The sequence below is a fragment of the Hyperoodon ampullatus genome (assembly GCF_949752795.1).
Source record: "Hyperoodon ampullatus genome assembly, chromosome: 5".
NCBI classification, from domain to species: Eukaryota; Metazoa; Chordata; class Mammalia; order Artiodactyla; family Ziphiidae; genus Hyperoodon; species Hyperoodon ampullatus.
Genome location: NC_136918.1, coordinates 140,579,918 through 140,599,483, shown reverse-complemented (window position 1 = coordinate 140,599,483; position 19,566 = coordinate 140,579,918). Strand labels below are relative to the sequence as shown.

The window sequence follows — 19,566 nt, the reverse complement described above, 5'->3', positions numbered from 1 at the left end:
GCAGGCAGAAAAGCTGACCCACACAAACAACAGTGAACCCAGAGAGAAAATGAACCGTCTGCCCTGCGATCCACATGGTGTGCAAACCAACTACACACAGAGCTTTGAATCTTGTGACACCACCAAAAGGCTCTGTCATGAAGGACTTGTAAGGAAACAGCACCTTAGAAAATTTCCCTGTTAACTGGTAACCCCCCAACTATGAAAATGTACTCCCTGTAAAAGGTATACGTGGCCCTAGTGGAAAACCATTGTTTTTTTTTTCAAGTTAAAGATCCCTGGGTACTGACTTAACACGCTGGGAGAGGTATAAAAAAGTCTAAGGAACAGTCTCTGGCCCTAAAGGCACTTGCAGCATCGACAGAAAACCCTTTATCACAAAAGTATCTAAAACATTAGAAATAAAAACACACAACAGTAGACACCACAAGTCAATACAAAATTAGTTGACAGAGCAGTCATATTGATATTACTTAAGATGTTCTGACGAGGAAGGGAAGAAAAAAGAAATCACTATTATCAAAAGCAGTCAGAGAAGGCTTAAAGGTCCAATAAAATATAAATAGATTGGACAGGAGGGGCCAGTGTGCGCGCCACACGCATGCAGACGTGCACACGCGTGCACACACACACACACGGCCCCCCCAGAGAGCTATGTATGTGTAAGAAAAACTATGGGAGGCCACAAAGTCTGGCCAGGTCAGGGAAGAGGAAACTAGTTGAGCTAGCATTCCACCCACTTGCACCGGCAACAGAAGAACTCTATTAACCCCATACAAAAATGATTGTGGGTTTGCACATAAAGACTTCCCTGCTTGATTCACCATAAATATAAAGCAAACATAATTGGCATGATGAGAGCTTTAGATGTATTTTTTTATATGTATTTATTTATTTTATTTTTGGCTGCATTGAGTCTTCATTGCTGCACGGGGCTTTCTCTAGTTGCAGTGAGCAGGGGGTTCCCTTTGTTGTGGTGCATGGGCTTCTCATTGCAGTGGCTTCTCTTGTTGCGGAGCACGGGCTCTAGGTGTGTGGGCTTCAGTAGTTGTGGCTCACAGGCTCTAGAGTGCAGGCTCAGTAGGTGTGGCGCACGGGCTTAGTTGCTCCGCGGCATGTGGGATCTTCCGGACCAGGGCTCGAACCCGTGTCCCCTGCACTGGCAGGCAGATTCTCAACCATCGCACCACCAGGGAAGCCCACTTTAGATGTATTTTAAATCAAACAGATGTCTATTCTCACATGCAACTATAAACTATACCCAGTAATTTTAAATAGAAACACAAAACCTACAGCTATCCATAAAATTTTAGAAGAGCGAAAAGCACAAATGTTAACACCAGTCGTCCCACTTCTGTGGAATCACAGGAGACTTTGCTTCCTTGCTCCTTTTATGTACTTTCCAGGTAGGATTTAAAAAAAAAAAAAAAAAATGCAGTTTTTGTGGGGGGTTTTTTTAGGTATTACTTTTTAAAAGCTATTTTAAAAGCACATACATCGATATTCATAAATGTATGGAATATCATGGAAAGAATCATAAAGAAACTAATAATAGTGGAAAACTCTGGAAAACAGGTGACATGACAGTAGGTCAGAAGATGTACTTTCATCACATCCCTTTCTGTATCTTTTGAATTCAGTGCCATGTTTACTACCTATTTAAAAACAAACACCAGGGAATTCCCACTGCAGGGGGCACAGGTTTGATCCCTGGTCAGGGACCTAAGATCCCCCGCAAGCCACGGCACAGCCAAAAATAAATAAATAAATAAATAATAAAAACTTAAAAAATAAAAACAAACACCATTTTTAGAAACCACAAGAATGTGAAATGTGACGGACATTTAAATTTCCCTTATTTCATCTTCACAAACTATTAATGTACGTGGAAAGAGTGAACAGCTGTGAATTATAAATCTTTTCCTCTAGCCTCAGTGAAATCTGTCAAAAGTCTTCCAGTACTAATTGCAAGAACATATCCTTAGGAGATAAATAAGGGTCTTGTCAGGGAGACTTTCACCAATTAGTGATCCCAGGACGGTCCACAGTGCGCGTACCTGGCCACCCGACTGTTGACTGTTTGACCTGCCATTCACGCCACAGCTCACAAATCACGTAGGGTCTGTGGCCTCGAAGGGGCCCAAGACCCCGAAGATTCCTTCTGCTGCTGTCATGTCCCCTGCAGGTCGGCTACTCATCCTCTGTGGCTAAAACGTACCTGTGAGGTGACTGGACGCTGGACACTGGTGTTTGCTGTAAATACGGCTGTATTCCCAGTTCTGCATCCTCTCCCAGAGCTGCAACAGCCTGGGGCCAGGTGAGTCTGAGTGATGAGGGGAACCCAAAACCCACTCTGGTGACCATCAACTACAGCAGCACAGTGCTCCGTCTCTACGTAGCTCGATTACCAGAAATAATAACGAACTTACTATCATGCCGTCAGGGAACACAAGGATACAAAAATGATCTTTTAAACACTCGTGCTAGAAGTTCGCTTTACAGGGCTGTGGCCCAACTTAGTGATCGTTTCAGACCCTCTGCCACCGATCGGTCGTGGCAAGTAAGTGGCCGTAAGGAAGGAAGTCACACAAGCACTTGCAAAATTGTAATTAGAAAAAAGTGTTTTTAAAAATACTGAGCAGAATTATACTTGACGGGGCAAACATGTAGCCGTTGAAATTAACTTAATCAGGCTTCCCAGTTTGTTTTTTAAGTTTGTTCCATTCTACAGAGCATAAATATTAAATGCTTTAAAAATACCCTTCATTTGAAATACATTAAATATAAAATACACAGTTCAAACACAAAACAACGCATTATGGGCTCATGAATACATTTATAAAACACAGTAATGAAAAGTTAACAGCTTCAAATAAGTGAATAATACAATCCAAAGGCTTGCCCAACAAATGACATTTTAAATAGAGGAAGGAAAAAGCACAAGCAATGTCAATTAGTGTTATTCTCCCAGTAGTACTGCATGAGATTAAAAAACAAATTTTCAAATTCTAGTAGTGGTATTAAAATTAAGTTACTTTCTAATCTGGATTAAAAATAGCGCAAAGTCTTTAAAGTACTTAAGTTATTAGAAAAGTCTGACTTTCCAGTTGGCAATGTGATCTTTAAAATATGCCAAGAGTGCAAATCACAAGTAACAACATGTAGCCCATAATGTCACACACTTCTTATCACAAATCTGGTGCCATGCTGGCTGGTACACACGAGACTGACCTCCGTGGCTCACGACAAATGTACAAAACTGTGATTCTTCTAAGAATCTCAACATGAAGTCCAAGAACAAACATGTTCAACAACAACAACTAACCTGTGGCTTGTGTTTCCTTTTTTAAAAAAAACAAGCAAACAAACATAAACAAAACAAAAAACAATAAAACAGTATAAATCAGATTTGTAATCTCCTAAGTGAAAATTCCTTTTTGAAAGTGCTGTAGCCAAACTCATCTTCTTTTTCAGCTGAAAGGGTGGAGCACAATGGCCACAACTTTGTTACAGACTAAAATCCAACAGGTAATTCCAACACCACCTAAAAAAAAAGAAATTCAACATGAGAGCATGCCAGGAGTTCCGCCCACATTTCCTGCCTCTGCTACCTCTGACTTCTAGGAAATAGAGTACTTCAGTCCTTTTCGAGTAGTGTTGGGCTAACACCAAGTTTGTGTTTCCTGGGTTCAAACTGATCACTTTTTTTTTTTTGGCTGCTCTGTGTCTTCGTTGCTGCACGCAGGCTTTCTCTAGTTGCGGCGAGTGGGGGCTACTCTTTTGTTGCAGCGCACGGGCTTCTCATTGCGGTGGCTTCTCTTGTTGCGGAGCACGGGCTCTAGGTGCGCATGGACTTCAGTAGTTGTGGCGCGCGGGCTTCAGTAGTTGTGGCGCACGGGCTTAGCTGCTCCATGGCATGTGGGATCCTCCCGGACCAGGGCTCGAACCTGTGTCCCCTGCATTGGCAGGCAGATTCTTAACCACTGCGCCACCAGGAAAGCCCGCAGACTTTCTACTGATTCACAGAGCTGCCTTCTTTACTAAGCAGGAACTACTCAAAACAACAAACAATGATTTGTATTTATCTTTCCTGCCAGAGAGCTGTGCATCATTATTTATGATATTAATAGACTGTAAGACCACCCTGTCAGATGATCTGTTTTTCCCTTCCCACCAAAGCATTATAAGCACGGAGGAATGTTTACCCACACCTTTCTTGCCCCACTGATGCTGAGAGACAGGAAGAGAGGCCACAAGATGCCCGGAAGGGTGGCCTCTGGCTCCTCGGCCCAGCAACACTGAGAGCCACCAGCTACACAATCCTGGCTGGGTCCGGGAAGAGGGAGGGGGAGGGGAGGGAAGGGGCCTGGCTAAATTGGAAATCTTTGACACGGCCATCCCTTGGACTTAGCAATTCACCTCCAGCGTGATCACAAATCACAACCGAAGACTGGCTGACCAGGATGTGTACTGCAGCATCATCTCTACAGCAAAAACTGGGGACTTAAATAAATATCCTTTAACAGGGAAATCAGTAAATCATGACGCATCCAAATGAAGAACAGCTATTCAAAATTCCTTAATAAAGAAATTTAGGGGCTTCCCTGGTGGTGCAGTGGTTGAGAGTCCGCCTGCCGATGCAGGGGACGCGGGTTCGTGCCCCGGTCCGGGAAGATCCCACATGCCGCAGAGCGGCTGGGCCCGTGAGCCATGGCCGCTGGGCCTGCGCGTCCAGAGCCTGTGCTCCACAACGGGAGAGGCCACAACAGTGAGAGGCCCGCGTACCGCCAAAAAAAAAAGAAATTTATTAAGCTGCCCTCTCAGCACAGCCAGCAGCACGTCCGTCTCTACTCTGAAGAAATTTATTGATGTGGGAAAAGGCTTACATAATGAGGGGTAAAAAACTGTATGTGCCAGATAACCTTAACCATACAAAAATAAATAGAAAAAAAGACTGGAAAAAATATACCACAGTGTTAAGAGGGGTTCTCCACAGCTACTGAGTCTTTTTTAAAGTTTTTTCTTATATTTCTAATCATTCTACGATGACACGTACTAATTTTAACACCCAAAAGAAATTCTTTCAGAAGTCAAAGAATGGCCGATAGCAGGAAATGCTGCAGAGGGGCTAAGCACAGTGTGAACGGAAAAGGAGTCACAGAATGTGGGAACCAGAGGTGGTGTTTCAGTAAACGGGGGACCGGACCCCAGGTACTGGGCTCGGGTCACGGAGGCAGAGGCTCGGGTGGAACGGCAGCCTTGCCCCTTCACGTTTCGGTGACACTGGACACGTAAGTTCCCTAGACGTCAGCTCCTTTGCTGCAAGCCCTGTGTGAGGCGGCGACGCAGCGCTCTCACCGCGGGCGGCAGGATGAGCTCGGCGGGCCGAACCTCCCGCCGCACGCCCCCGGGTCAGCCCGGCCGCGCTCCTCCACCGCGTCTGCCAGCGCCCGCGTACCTGCCACTCCGGTGGGAAACGCGACCAGGCGGTCCAGTGGAGTTATCCACCTGCTCGGCACCACGGCCACGGGCACAGAGTAGTAGGTCCAGATGAGCATGACCATCAGGGCAGCCTGCGAAGACACGGCTGGTGAGTGGAAACAGCCCGCCAGGCACACAGCCGACCACCACGGAAGACGAGGAAACACGGAAACAAACCCAGGAAACTCTCCAAATCGGTGACCTCAAACCCCACCCATCCGGTCCTGACAGCCAGCAGATATATACACACTGTCAAATCAGCTGAGGGAGTAATCAAGGTCTCCCACAGCGTAAGTGTTCTCTCCTCACTGAGCACCTCCTCGAAGCAGCCAGCTTACGCTAACTACACCTCATCAGTGACAAAAGTGATCTCACCCTCTCAGATCCTTGAAGAACTAGCTTCCGCTCTCACGCACACACCCAAGTGCAGAGGTGAGCCCTCTGGGGGTTAAGTGGCGGGACGAGAAGCGCTGCCTGCCCTCTCCTCCTTTCCCAGCAGCGCTCGGGCAAGCTGGCTTCCACCCCCTTCGTGGGCTTGAACGTGCCACTCGAGCAGCGCTCGGGCAGCTGGCTTCCACCCCCTTCGTGGGCTTGAACGTGCCACTCGAGCAGCGCTCGGGCAGCTGGCTTCCACCCCCTTCGTGGGCTTGAACGTGCCACTCGAGCGAGCGGAGCAAGGCTTGCCCCACTCCTCTCTCCCTGTGAAACCTCTCTCGCACCAAAGTGACAACGCCTCAGGATCACTGTCCTCAAACAAACCCAAACCACCTGGGCTTTGGGGGGCTGAGTGCAAATCTTTTCCCCCAGGAAAGATCACACATAGGACTGAAACTCGGAGACCATTTAAAGCTGCCACTAAGTGTGCCTGGGGCACATCCACACCCTCGGGTGAAGGAAGCAGCAGCGAACGGAAAAAGTAGACATCCCCCAGGTAAGACAGTTGGGAATCAAAGGTCTTGGACTGAGGTGAGAATGACGTGTTCCCTGCCTGAGAGCAGACATCTACACGTCACCTACACGTCTGCACACCAGGTGACAAGCAACGGCCACAGTCACTGACCACCTTAGAGAATACAATGTCTAAATAAGCTCTCTCACTCCATACCCACCCCAGGCTCCCAACACTGCACTGAAACAAAGGCAAAATGAAAGAACTCCAGAGAAGCACATCTGCTAGAAAAATCCCAACATTTAACAACTCTAAAAGACAAAGGCTAAAAGAGACTAAGAGAAACAAAGGCTTCATTTTAGTCTAACATAGAAATTCACAGAGTGTTCAGAGTTACACGTTAGCAGGACCACACAGCACAGCAGCTGAAAGTGGAAAAGCCTGAATTCCCAGGCCCGGATTCTGGGCCAGATGGTTCTGGAGGACAGTCCGTTACCAACTTCAATGACCCCAGGTGACAGAAGAGGACACTTACTTGCAATATGTAGAAAGCAACACTTATAACCCATTTTATCTTGGCCAACTGAGCTGTCCGGGCTTTCACTGAAAGGAAAAACAGGATGAAATGGTATCAGTCCTAAAAAAAAATGAAGAAGATAGTCCAGCACACTGTTATTTCTTCTCATAAACTATTTTCTAACTACGTATGTAACATCTGCTCAATATGCTTAGAAAAGACTTCCCTGATGGTCCAGTGGTTGGGACTCTGTGCTCTCACTGCCGAGGGCCTGGGTTCGATCCCTGGTCGGGGACCTAGGATCCCACAAGCTGCGCAGCACAGCCAAGAAGCAAACAAACAAGATATATATACACATACATACACACACACACACACACACACACACACACACACACTTAGAAAATATAAAACAGAATTTCTTAAAAGTCACCCACTGTGCCGTTATTTAAAATAGAATCACACACAGATTAGCTTTAATTTTAAAAACTCTTAAAGCTATTCATCTAAATCAGAGATTCTTTTACGAGGCACTTACCAACAGGACTACCTTTTTCTTCCTGGATTTCCCAGACCACACAGCACACTAATCCGTAAGTGGGAGTCAGGTTTATCTCAGGCCTGGGCAGGCCCCTCTGCCTGTTTTACTAGCCACGCACTCTCTCAGCACACAAGCTGACCTCCTATCCATCAGAGGAGACTGTTAGGAACGGTGGCAAACATAAAGCTGAGTAAGACCTGATCCCCAGCCTGAAGTCTACACTTGGATAAGGACACTTCTGGGCATTTTTTAGAGCATTCACAAAAGCTCCTGGGAATCCACCGTGAGATTTTTCTAGGCTTCTCTCAGAAAAGTGTTGAATTTGAAAATGTCAACCTACAGAGAATGAAGAAAATCAAAGATGTTAGAGGTTTCTGTGTGGTTGCGTGGTTTTCTTTTTGTTCTTTTTTTTTTTTTTTGGCCATGACTCTCGGTTTGCGGGATCTTAGTTCCCGGACCAGGGATTGAACCTGGGCCCACAGCAGTGAAAGTGCCGAGTCCTAACAACTAGACCGCAAGGGAAGTCCCCAGGCTTCTGTGTTTAGAAAGCAAAGGTTCACCAGCAAATAAGGAGAAAGTAACAATTATTATTACTGGGTCTCTTCTAGACAACTTAAAAGTCTCTGTCAACAGCAGAACCTCAAAGATCAAAGCACATGTGCCGTGCCTCTTTCTATAACGGTTTCTCTATTAATCAGCTCGTACGAAGCTTCCCACGCTACGCGTGAGAACAGTACCGTGAGTTTTGAGCTTATCAGTCATCTTGTTGATCTTCCTCTCCAGCCTGGCGTATCTGGCAAACTCGTCCATCATGCTGACGGTGGAGAGCTCCTGCTTCATGCCCTGGATCTCCGCTCGCATCTGGGACTCCTGCTTCACGTCCTTCTGCAGCACCCTGGACATCTGCCGGAGGTGGCAGCCGGGATCAGCCTTCTCCCCCACCCCCTCCCCCATCCACCTGCCGCCTCCTGCTGCTGGGCACGCTGCCCTTTACCCCCACGGCCAGGCTCTGCCACCCGGTCCCGGTCCTGGTCCTGCTGCCCCCGACCACAGAAACGAAAACTGCCCCCCAGCCCCGTGAGTCTTCATTCAATTACGTTTTTCCCTCTGCAGATATGCCCACGGACTGCTACAGCACAAATGTATGTATCCTTCGCTTTTACTGCAAAATTGTGATGACAGGGTGAAAACCGATTCCATCCCCAGAGCTTCATTCAGGTGACAAGGACCGTGCATGCCCCTCACTCCTGTAGAATTCTGTGCTAAATTAGGTGGGCCGAGCAAGTGGGGTGCCGGCGGTCAGGGATGAAGCGGTGGCGGGTGAAGAGGGCATTCCCGCAGGGGGGCTGCCTGGCATGAGCGTCGGGGTCCCACAGCAGGAGGGGCACACGTGACCAGAGGAGGTGGTAGGGGAGGCCGAGGGTGAGTTACAAAGGATTGAGCAAGTCACGGAGACCCACTGAGGATACTGTGAGCCAGTTTTCTCCCTGTGAGAAAAGGGAGTGAGAACCATGCATCGGGAGAGAACCAGAATGAATCCCGTGGGACTGGATGAGAACTGGAGGCACCGGTGTGAAGTCGTGGTTTTCCAGAGATACACACACAGATGAAATAACAGACGTAAATGTCTGTGAAGAGGAGCCGCTGACAGCCGGGCCCCACGTGGGACACGGCCGGCCCAGGCACCCTCCTGGCCGCCCGGACAGTGGAGGGGACCCAAGTGTGAGGGCACCTGCCCGCGCCATCCCCAGACGCCCCCCACAGACACACACACCGGCCAGGACACCACCAGCGGTCCGGGCTACACATGCAGTGGCTGCCAGGTTGCGCCCAACAACCCACCGGGACAGGAGAAGGTCCCAGGAGAGCGAGGGGAGAGCAAGGGGACCACACTCGCACCAGCGCGGGGAGGTCCACGGGCGACCTCGCAGGGGACTGAGAATTCCTCAGGGACTGACCCGCAGTGATGAGTGTACCTCCCCAAATCGACGCCCAGGGTACCTGGTGAGATGCAAAGAGAACACAGCGTCCTTTACGTGACATCCTCGCCAAACACTGGACAAAGACGTCCACAGAAGGCCACTGTGCAAAATCACTGCCCTGCGATATTCGGAAATGTCATCCTCGCAATTCAAGGAAAGACCAAGACTCCTTCTAGACTGAAGAGACATGACAAGTATGTGCTATACATGGTGCTAACTGGGGTCCTTCTGCTATAAAGGACGTCACTGGGACGAGGAAACCCTGAACGGGACAGGAGGACTGTACGTGACAGCTGTACTGCGGGCAAGGCCACTGTTTATACACTAAAGTACCGCGGAAAGGGGGCACTCGGGTTGACAACTTACTTTCAAATGGTTCAGGAAACAAAACCAGTTCTTTCTAATGAATGTGTAACTTTGTTTGCACGCTTGTGTTTGTTTCACATTTTTACAAATATATTAATAAAGATACATTAATAAACTATATTAATATATTTCCCTGTACTGGTACATAGCTGGTGCACAATAAATCAGTCTGTTCCTCTAGCCCCCGATCCCCCCTGCCTGGTGCACAGCAGGGTGACTCTTCAGTTCGAGCTGGCCAGCCGCGCCCCTCCTGCGGGTCTCCCAGGGACGCCCGCACAGCTTCACGGGACACCAGCTGAGGCCCCTTTCCAGCGCCCGAGCAATGAGGCCCTTCGGTCTCCAGAGGGAGCCTGTGCAGCAGCACAGTGTGCTTACCATTGCGCAGCCTCCTGGAGTAGGGGGGTCTTCAAACTCAACCGTCTGGTCCCCACTACCCAACACTCTAACTAAAGGACATACACTCTAGCCAGATCCGCCCTAGAGCAGAAAACAGGAATGCACCGAATTATCTTTAAAAATCACAGAATCATCTTAAAGAGCAAGGAGTTCATAGATGCTGCTTAAACTTTCAAGAAACAGGGAAAGGGACTTCCCTGGCGATCCAGTGGTTAAGACTCTGCGCTTCCATTGCAGGGGGCGTGGGTTCGATCCCTGGTCCGGGAACTAAGATTCCTGAATGCCATGTGAAACGGTGAGGCACAGCCAAAAAAATCAAAGGTGTATTTTTTTTTAATTTGATTTAAAAAAAAACAGGTGCAGGGTGGGGAAAGGACTTTCAGAGGTGATGGAGATATTCTTTACCTTGATTGTTTCAGTGGTTACCCTGATTAAGTGTGCCAAAACTCATCAAACTGCCCATGTACAAGAAGTGAATTTCACTGAATGCAAATTACACATCAATAAACCTGACTTTTAAAACTAGGATTTAGGGCTTCCCTGGTGGCGCAGCGGTTGAGAGTCCGCCTGCCGATGCGGGGGACACAGGTTCGTGCCCCGGTTCGGGAAGATCTCACATGCCGCGGAGCGGCTGGGCCCATGAGCCATGGCCGCTGAGCCTGCGCATCCGGAGCCTGTGCTCCGCAACGGGGGAGGCCACAACAGTGAGAGGCCCACGTACCACAAAAAAAAAAACAAACAAACAAAAACAACTAGGATTTAAAAAGAAATAGAGGGGGGACTTCCCTGGTGGCTCAGTGGTTAAGAATCTGCCTGCCAATGCAGGCAACACAGGTTCAAGCCCTGGTCCAGGAAGATCCCACATGCCGCGGAGCAACTAAGCCCATGTGCCATAACTACTGAGCCTGCGCTCTAGAGCCCGCAAGCCACAACTACTGAGCCCGTCAACCACAACTACCAAAGCCCACGTGCCTAGAGACCATGCTCTGCAAAAAGAGAAACCACCGCATGAGAAGCCCTCGCACAGCAACAAAGACCCAACACAGGCAAAAATAAATTTAAAAAAAAAAGAAATAGAGGGGAAAACACATTACGTACATAGCATTATAGAGAATACAGGCTGTGCTTCACAGATTTTTTTAATTGAAGGCTTGCAGCAACCCTGCATCAACCAAGTTTATTGGCACCATTTTTCCAACAGTATTGCTCATTTCACGTCTCTGTGTTACATTCTGGTAGTTCTCATAATATTTCAAACTTTTTTATTATTGTTATATTTGTTATGGTGTTCTTTGATTAGTGATTTTTTTTTTTTTAGGCCACACCACGGGGCTTGCGGGATCTTAGTTCCTGGACCAGGGATCGAATCCCAGCCCTCAGCAGTGAAACGGCAGAGTCCTAACCACTGGATCAGCAGGGTATTCCCTGATTAGTGATCTGTGATGTTACTACTACAACTCACTAAAGGCTCAGATGATGGTTAGCATTTTTTAGCAATAAACAATTTTTTAATTAAGGCATGTACACTTTTTTTACACAATGCTATGCTATTGCACACTTAATAGACTCTAGTGTAAACGTAACTTTTTTATGCACTGGGAAACCAGAAATTACATGTGACTCACTTTACTTCGATATTCACTTTATTGCAGTAGCCTGGAACCAAACCCGCAATATTTCCGAGGTACGCTGTACATAAAACAATTAAAAACTGGAAAGGCCAAAAATGGTTACTCAGGAGTGGAAAGTGAGTGAGGGCAGGAGAATAAACTTGAGGGGAACTGAAGAGATTTGTGGTTAAAATTAGGAAATGCGGCGCCTGAACAAAAAATTAATATATTACATCTACAAGTACAAAAAAAGAAAATTTGGAAGTGTTTAAGTTTGCAAATAGGTACCAACATTAATCCAAGACCTCCTTACAAATAACTGTTAAAATATACTAGAATTATGAATTGAAATGTAAGATTTAAGGAGATTTGAATTTTTTAAATGTTCTGCATATTAATTTTTTTTAATATTTATTTATTTGGCTGCGCCGGGTCTTAGTTGCGGCATGTGGGATCCAGTTCCCCAACCAGGGATCGAACCTGGGCCCCCTACACTGGGAGCACGGAGCCCTAGCCACTGGACCACCAGGGAAGTCCCAATATTAATTTTTAAAACATAAACATCTGGGGCTTCCCTGGTGGCACAGTGGTTAAGAATCCGCCTGCCAATGCAGGGAGCACGGGTTTGAGCCCTGGTCCGGGAAGATCCCACATGCCATGGAGCAACTAAGCCCGTGCGCCACAACTACTGAGCCTGCACTTAAGAGCCCGCGAGCCACAACTACTGAGCCGGCGCACCACAACTACTGAGCCCGCGCCTAGAGCCTGTGCTCCGCAACAAGAGGAGCCACCACAATGAGAAGCCTGCGTACGGCAATGAAGAGTAGACCCCGCTCACTGCAACTAGAGAAAGCCTGCGCGCAGCAACGAAGACCCAAAGCAGCCATAAATAAATAAATAAATAAATTTAAAAAATATATCTCTTAAGTCTTTTTTTTTTAATTTGTATCAGGTTTTTAATTCGTTTTTTTTGGGCTGCGTTGGGTCTTCGTTGCTGCATGCACACTTTCTCTAGTTGTGGCGAGCAGGGGCTATCCTTCCTTGCAGGGCGCAGGCTTCTCATTGCGGTGGCTTCTTCTGTTGTGGAGCACGGGCGCGCAGGCTTCAGTAGTCTCTTAACCACTGTGCCACCAGGGAAGTCCCCTGAAGTTTTTATGTACTCAAGGAGTATTAAATCTCCCACTTGACAGAAGCTGATAAGCTGTGTAGGGTATGGTTTTTCAAAGACCTGGAGATGGGTCCACAAATAATTCTAAAGCAGAAAAGAAAATAAGTTTTTAAAGATCAGTGAGGGAATTCCCCAGCGGTCCAGTGGTTAGGGCTTGGCACTTTCACTGCCTGCTGCCCAGGATCAAATCCTGGTCAGGGAACTGAGATCCCGCAAGCCATCAATCAATAAACAAACAAACAAACAAAATTTGCTTATCATGAAAAAAAATCCGGTGGGAGAATCTGGAGAGAAAACAAGGGCAGAACCAATCCTTTGCTGCTCTTGTCCCCAGACGCTGGCCCTCTGCCTCTGTGAGATCACAGCGTCTTCCTCAGTCACCCTCTGATCCTGTCCAAGTTGGACACTCCCTCTGCCAACAAAATGCCAGGACTTGCGGTGGCACTGGGGTTGTTCAACTCCTCACTCCCCCACTCAGTGGCTGGCAACTCTCTGGACCAGTCCCATCTGAAAATCGTGCCCGACGACATTTACAGCCCAAAGGCTCCTCCCTCCCGGAACACAGCAGGCATCCCTGGGAATGGCGTCTCAGGCGTGTCCCTAACACCACAGGGAGACCCCTCACCCCGGAAAGGGCCCAAGACCCAGAACAACCCCACATGCCCCGCAGCCAGGACCGGCCAAGTCGGGCCCACTCCTCGGGGGCCTGGTCTCCAGCACGGGGGAGTCCGCATCCGCCAGGCCGCACCTGCTCGTGTGCACTCAACCCCCGTCTCCGCCTCTGTCACCTCTTCAAACAGCACTTGGGGCTCATGCTGGTCCACAGCAAGAACTCACTAGGGGACCGTGCTCCCTGGAAACGGAGAGGGTCTCAGCAAGGCCCGCAGCAGCAGGCCCTGCAGTGTCCACCCCTCACCTCAGTGGCCTGGGCCCCTAGAGAGAAAAGGGAAGCGGCCACTTTTCAGAGCAGCAAGTTAAGCATGATTTTGAAGTTGTCAAACACGAAAGTGGCGGCCAGTCCCACACACCAAGTCCCAGAGGACAGCCTGCGCTGCACCCATGCTCAAGGTCTGCAAAGCAGGGGGTCTGTGAGCAAGGGGCCCCTGGCGCCTGAGCACCGCACGCGGCTCTCGGGGACCCGCAGGCAGCCCTCCAGCGCGTAGGTCCTGGGGCGCCTGCGCAGGGCACATGGCTAACTAGGAGCTCCCCCCGCCCTTGGCCACGCCAGTCCTGGGGCCCGGGGCGCCGGCCACGGAGGGGGGCGCTCCGCAGGGTGGTGTTTGTCCCCTCTGCCTCCACCTTTGGCTGCTGTGCTGGATCGCAAACGCGTCCTGTGACCAGCTAGAAAGGAAACATGAAAGAACTCGCAGGAAAATTCTAACCAAGTCAACGCCAAGGATTGGGCGTCCTTATCCGGGCACCCAGCCCCCACCCCAGTATTTGGACTGAGGTCCCATCCCAGGACCTTGCAGCACTCTGCTGGGAGAGGACTTCTTGAACTTGAGTGACTTCCTCGAGGGCCTCTCCTGACTAAAGGGACGGTGCGCCCCTTCCTGCTCTGGCCGAAGGGAAGAAGCTTTGGAAACCCTGGAAGGAAGGCTACGGTCTGAGGTGCAGGGGCATGGCCCGTTCCCAGTCAGACTTATGCTCACTGGAGTCTTTCCCACGAGCATCTTCTAATCAGCGCCTGTGATGGGGCGGCCTCTAACAGTCGAGAAGGAGCAGCATTTTACCCTACACGGGACCAGCGCGTCCCTTACAGCTTTTCACGGACCCTCAACACAAACCAGATCTCTTTATTACTCTTCCCTGTTTGAACACCAGCAACTGTACTCTGCTAGGATAATGCTATCCTTCTGAACTGGCTAACAATTCTGACAGTGTTACAACCAAGGGAAAACGGGTCTAAGGCGGCTAACTGGTTGGAGGTAGGAGAGGTGACACAGCCTGTAGGATGCAGCAAAGGACGGGACACAGGTCCAAGGACAAACCCAGTGCTCATTCACCTGAACGACAAACAGCCACCCTGATAAGGCACAAACCTCGAGCATGTGTAGACTGCAGCAATAACTTATGAGAGTGTGCTAGCTGCAGGGCACAGGTTTGGTGAAAGCTTGGTGAAGGAGCCAGCGGTGATGATAGTTCTTATTTACAGTCGCTGCCATATCCCAAACACTCTCCTCCTTCCCCCTCAGCTTATGAGAAACTAGGAACAATTCACAGAGGAATACAAAACCAACACAGCCTCTTTCAGCAACTGAGGTTAGTTTTGTGTGTGGTTCCAATATAAGGTGAAATGAGATGGGGTACATAGGAAGAATCGAAGTGACACTGCAAGTAAGATGGGCAGGCAACCCACAGAATGGGAGAAGATGTTTGCAAATTGTATATCTGATAAGGAGCTAATATCCAGACTATATAAAGAACTCCTAACTTAACCACAAAAACGCAGCCACTCACACTCGATGTGGGCCTCCAGAGAGTGCCCTTCCCCTAGGGACAGCTGCTGAAGCCCCATTAGAAAAGGGGCCACAGACCTGAACAGACGTTTTTCAAAGATATACAGATGGCCAATAAGCAAATGAAATGTTCAACATCACTAATCATTAGGAAAATGCAAATCAAAACCACAAAGAGGGGCTTCCCTGGTGGCGCAGTGGTTGAGAGTCCGCCTGCCGATGCAGGGGACACGGGTTCATGCCCTGGTCCGGGAAGATCCCACATGCCGCGGAGCGGCTGGGCCCGTGAGCCACGGCCGCTGAGCCTGCGCGTCCGGAGCCTGTGCTCCGCAACGGGAGAGGCCACAGCAGTGAGAGGCCCGCGTACCGCAAAAAAAAAAACAAAAAAAAAACCAGAGAAGCCACTTGCATCCATTAGGATGGCTATTATCCAAAAAGGAAAAATAATAACTAAAAATAACAAATGTTGCAGAAGGTGGAGAAACTGGAACACTTGTGCATTGCTGGCGAGAATTTACATGATGCAGCCGCTGTGGAAAACAGTACAGCAGTTTCTCAAAAAAATTAAAAACACAATTACCATATGATCCAGCAATTCCACTTCTGGGTATTTACCCAAAAGAACTGAAAGCAGAGATTTGAATAAACACTTGTACACGAATGTTCTAGCAGCATTATTCACAATGGTCAAAAGGCAGAAACAATCCAAATGTCCATCAAAAGATGAATGAACAAACAAAATGTGGTATAGACATACAGTGGAATATTATTCAGCCTTATAAAAGACAGAAATCCTAACACAGGCTGCAACAGGGATGAACCCTAAGGACATTATGCTGAGTGAAATAAGCCAGACATAAAAGGACAAATATTATATGATTTCACTTATATGAGGTGTCTAGAATAGTCAGATTCATAGAGACGGAAAGTAAAATGGTGGTTGCCAGGGACTGGGGGAAGGGGCATGTGGATAACGCCCCATGTTTACTGGGGACACGCCCCATGTTTACTGGGGACAGAGTCTCAGTTTAGGAAGCTGCAGTTCTGGAGATGAAGGGTGATGAACAGTTGCACAGCAATGTGACTGTACTCAATGCCACTGAACTATATACCTAAAAATGGTTAAAACGGTAAATTTTATGTTATGTATATATATATATATATATTTTTTTTTTTTTTTTTTTTTTTTTTTTTGCAGTATGTGGGCCTCTCACTGTTGTGGCCTCTCCCGTTGCGGAGCACAGGCTCCGGACGCACAGGCCCAGCGGCCATGGCTCACGGGCCCGGCCGCTCCGCGGCATGTGGGATCTTCCCAGACCGGGGCACGAACCCGTTTCCCCTGCATCGGCAGGCGGACTCTCAACCACTGCGCCACCAGGGAAGCCCTATGTTATGTATATTTTAGCACAATTTTTAAAAAATAAGAAAAAAGAAAAGTGGGCTGGGGCCTACTCTTCAAGGGTCTTTTATGCAATGCTGAGTACTTCAGACACTATCTTAAAGACAAGGAAGCATCAGGAAAGATTCCCAACAGGGGATGCGATTAAGAGAGAATTGCCTCAAGACAACTTGGGTGATAAGGTCCTAGAATAGAGTTTTATACAAAACAGGCACCCAATGGGTACGAGTAGAGTAGAACAAAAAGAAGTAGAAACCCTGTCTAGACTTATATACCCCCCACCACCACCACCACCAATTTATACCAGGAGAGAAAAGCAGAACTGAGTTCCCAGGATACTGGTACAGTGTGTGCACCCCATCTTTGAGTCTCGGCCTAAGTCAGACAGCCCCTCACTCCCACTGTCGGCCTACAGAGGGCGCCCTTCCGCGGAGAACAGCTCCTCACCTTCTCCGCACGCACCTCCCATCAAATATGCCACCAAACCCCCTATTCACGCTCCAACAGGCAGAGGGGCAGACCTCGGAGAATCACACACCAAGGATCAAACCTCCACCCCAGCAATCACTAGCTGGATGTCTTAGGACAACTACTAGACTCTGAGTCAAACACACCTCCTCTGGGAGGTACAGGAAGATGGCATGACAGTCACAGCAACCGTGGCGACTGGACACGAGGAAATTACTCATGATGGACAAAGCGCCCCGCAGAGAGGGCTCCCAAGTGCCCGTCGCTCCTCTGGGTACAGGAAACATCACAGAGCACTGGGATTCTAAGTCTACACTGTCTCCAACCCCTCCCGCCCCAAGAATGGGGGCCCCTGCATCCTGAGACCCGTCCCCAGGGACCCTGCACAGCTGCACTGCACGCGAGAAGGCGAGACTTCCCGGAGCCCCGGACGCCGTGCTACAGGCACTGGCCCTCCCCACGCCCCCAGCCCAGCAGCCTGAGGCTGCTCGACGCCCCCAGGAACCAGAGAATAACGGAAATGAGTGCGGCTGGCAGAAGGGCACAGAGAACTCCAGACCGCTGCCACGCGAAAACGTGGCCAAGCGTTATCAGGCATTTTTTTTTTCTCCCCAAGAATCCAGAAAACCGGATATGGGGGTAAAACGTTGCGACTTGACGCTAGCAACTCACTCAAAAACATCTTAAAACACAGAACGGCCCAACCAAGACGCCTCTGCAGGCCGAATCTGGCCGTCGGGTGGCCAGTTTGAGACCCCTGTGTCTATAGCACGCTGGGGCGGCGACCCCACCGACCCCTGGAAGGCCAGAAAGCCACTTACGAAGGAGGAGAAGGACGGGAGGAGGATCCTGAGTACGTTGCACCCAAACACGAAGCTGAGCACCAGCAGCCAAGCCCAGCGGTCGGCCTCGGCCGCGCTCATCTCGGAGGCTCACGGCGGCGCCAGCTCGGCTAAAACAGCTCCACCTGGGACCAAGCCGGAGGCCGCGCGTGCGCAGTGAGCCCAGCGCCCCGCAGAGGCGCGCCGCCGCGCCTGCGCACTGCGCCGCACTCGGGGAGGCGGGACCGTCTTTTGCTCCGGGCTCTGGTTAATGCCAGCCTTGCCTTTGGCCTTCCCGGCTTCCGTAGACTTCTCGCACCCGCCCCACCACCCCCGCGGAACCTGTTTTCTAGATTCGGCCTCCACTGTGTCTCTGCTTTTGCTGTATGTGCAAACCACTTGTGTGATTATGTAATTAATGCTTTCTTTAAACTGACTCACCTTTATTCCTAAATAAATGTATTTTTAAATAAATCTTTCCGTAAATAGAAAGCTACGGTAATTATAGTAGCAAGTAACCGTAAAAAGAAAAACGTTTTGTAAGTAGTTTTTAGTAAGTAGTGTTTACATTTCAAAGCTAAACATCGTAATAAATCTAAGTAATTTACAAAACTGCATACCTGAGGTCCTGATTACATTCAGCCTTTAATAAAGTAGCCTACATTTATGGGAAGATGAGGTTTTACAGCAAAAGAATCCTAACACAGTTATGTGTAGTAGGTAAAGCAAAAGATGATTAGCTGCCTCTTCTGCCCTGGTTGGAGTCTGAGAACTAATTCCGGATGAGAATAAATCGAGGAGCTGTGGTTCTACAAATTTCTAATTAAAGAAAACATGCGAAGCGAAACTATTCGATAGCGGTAGAGGGAATTATTTCCATGGAGAGGTTTCTTGGCCGGCAGGTGATGCTGAACTGACCAAAACAAAAGACAGGCTTGGAGCCTGCTTCTCCTCCATAGCCTTCCCCTCCAGCTGGACCATCCAAGGCAGCCTGGCTACTAGCTCCTCTACCCACTAAAGGTTTGGAAGGACTGGAAGTAGAAACCACCTCGTGAAAAGTGATGGCAGATCCTCCGGCCTCCATCTCCCGGCCCCCAGTCTCTGCTTTTCAGGCGGAAGAGGAGAGCATCGCCTGCTCCCCACCCGTACCACACCCCATCCCAGTGCCACATCCCCCCAGGAAGAGGATCACCAATTCCTGGTGAGACGAGAATTTGACAGAAAACCCTGGAGAAGGTCCTTGACTGTACAACAGGTAGGAGAGGACCAGCAGTACCTGGCCAGTGTGAACAACTCAGCTCTCTCCTATTGCTCCATCTGGGCAGCTCTTAAGAAGAGCACTAACAATTAAAGGCTGCCAACACCATCCGAGTACCACACTAGGCCGTCAAGTTAAAAAGAAAAAAGTATCCGTCCCATAGAAAATAAAGATTGTGATAATGTCCCAAATGGATTTCAGTCCAGAGCAA

The 19,566-nt window shown here is 48.9% G+C and overlaps 1 protein-coding gene across 1 annotated transcript; it reads right to left on the bottom strand.

Moving 5' to 3' along the window:
- Positions 1-3,433: 3,433 nt before the first annotated feature.
- On the bottom strand, positions 3,434-18,199 carry GET1 (guided entry of tail-anchored proteins factor 1; the record flags this gene model as incomplete). Its single annotated transcript, XM_079705145.1, has 5 exons — positions 3,434-3,544; positions 5,459-5,573; positions 6,906-6,973; positions 8,166-8,331; positions 18,098-18,199. 5 exons carry the CDS (start codon positions 18,197-18,199, stop codon positions 3,471-3,473), a joined length of 525 nt encoding a protein of 174 aa, XP_079561271.1. The 3' UTR covers positions 3,434-3,470.
- Between the last annotated feature and the right edge of the window lie 1,367 nt (positions 18,200-19,566).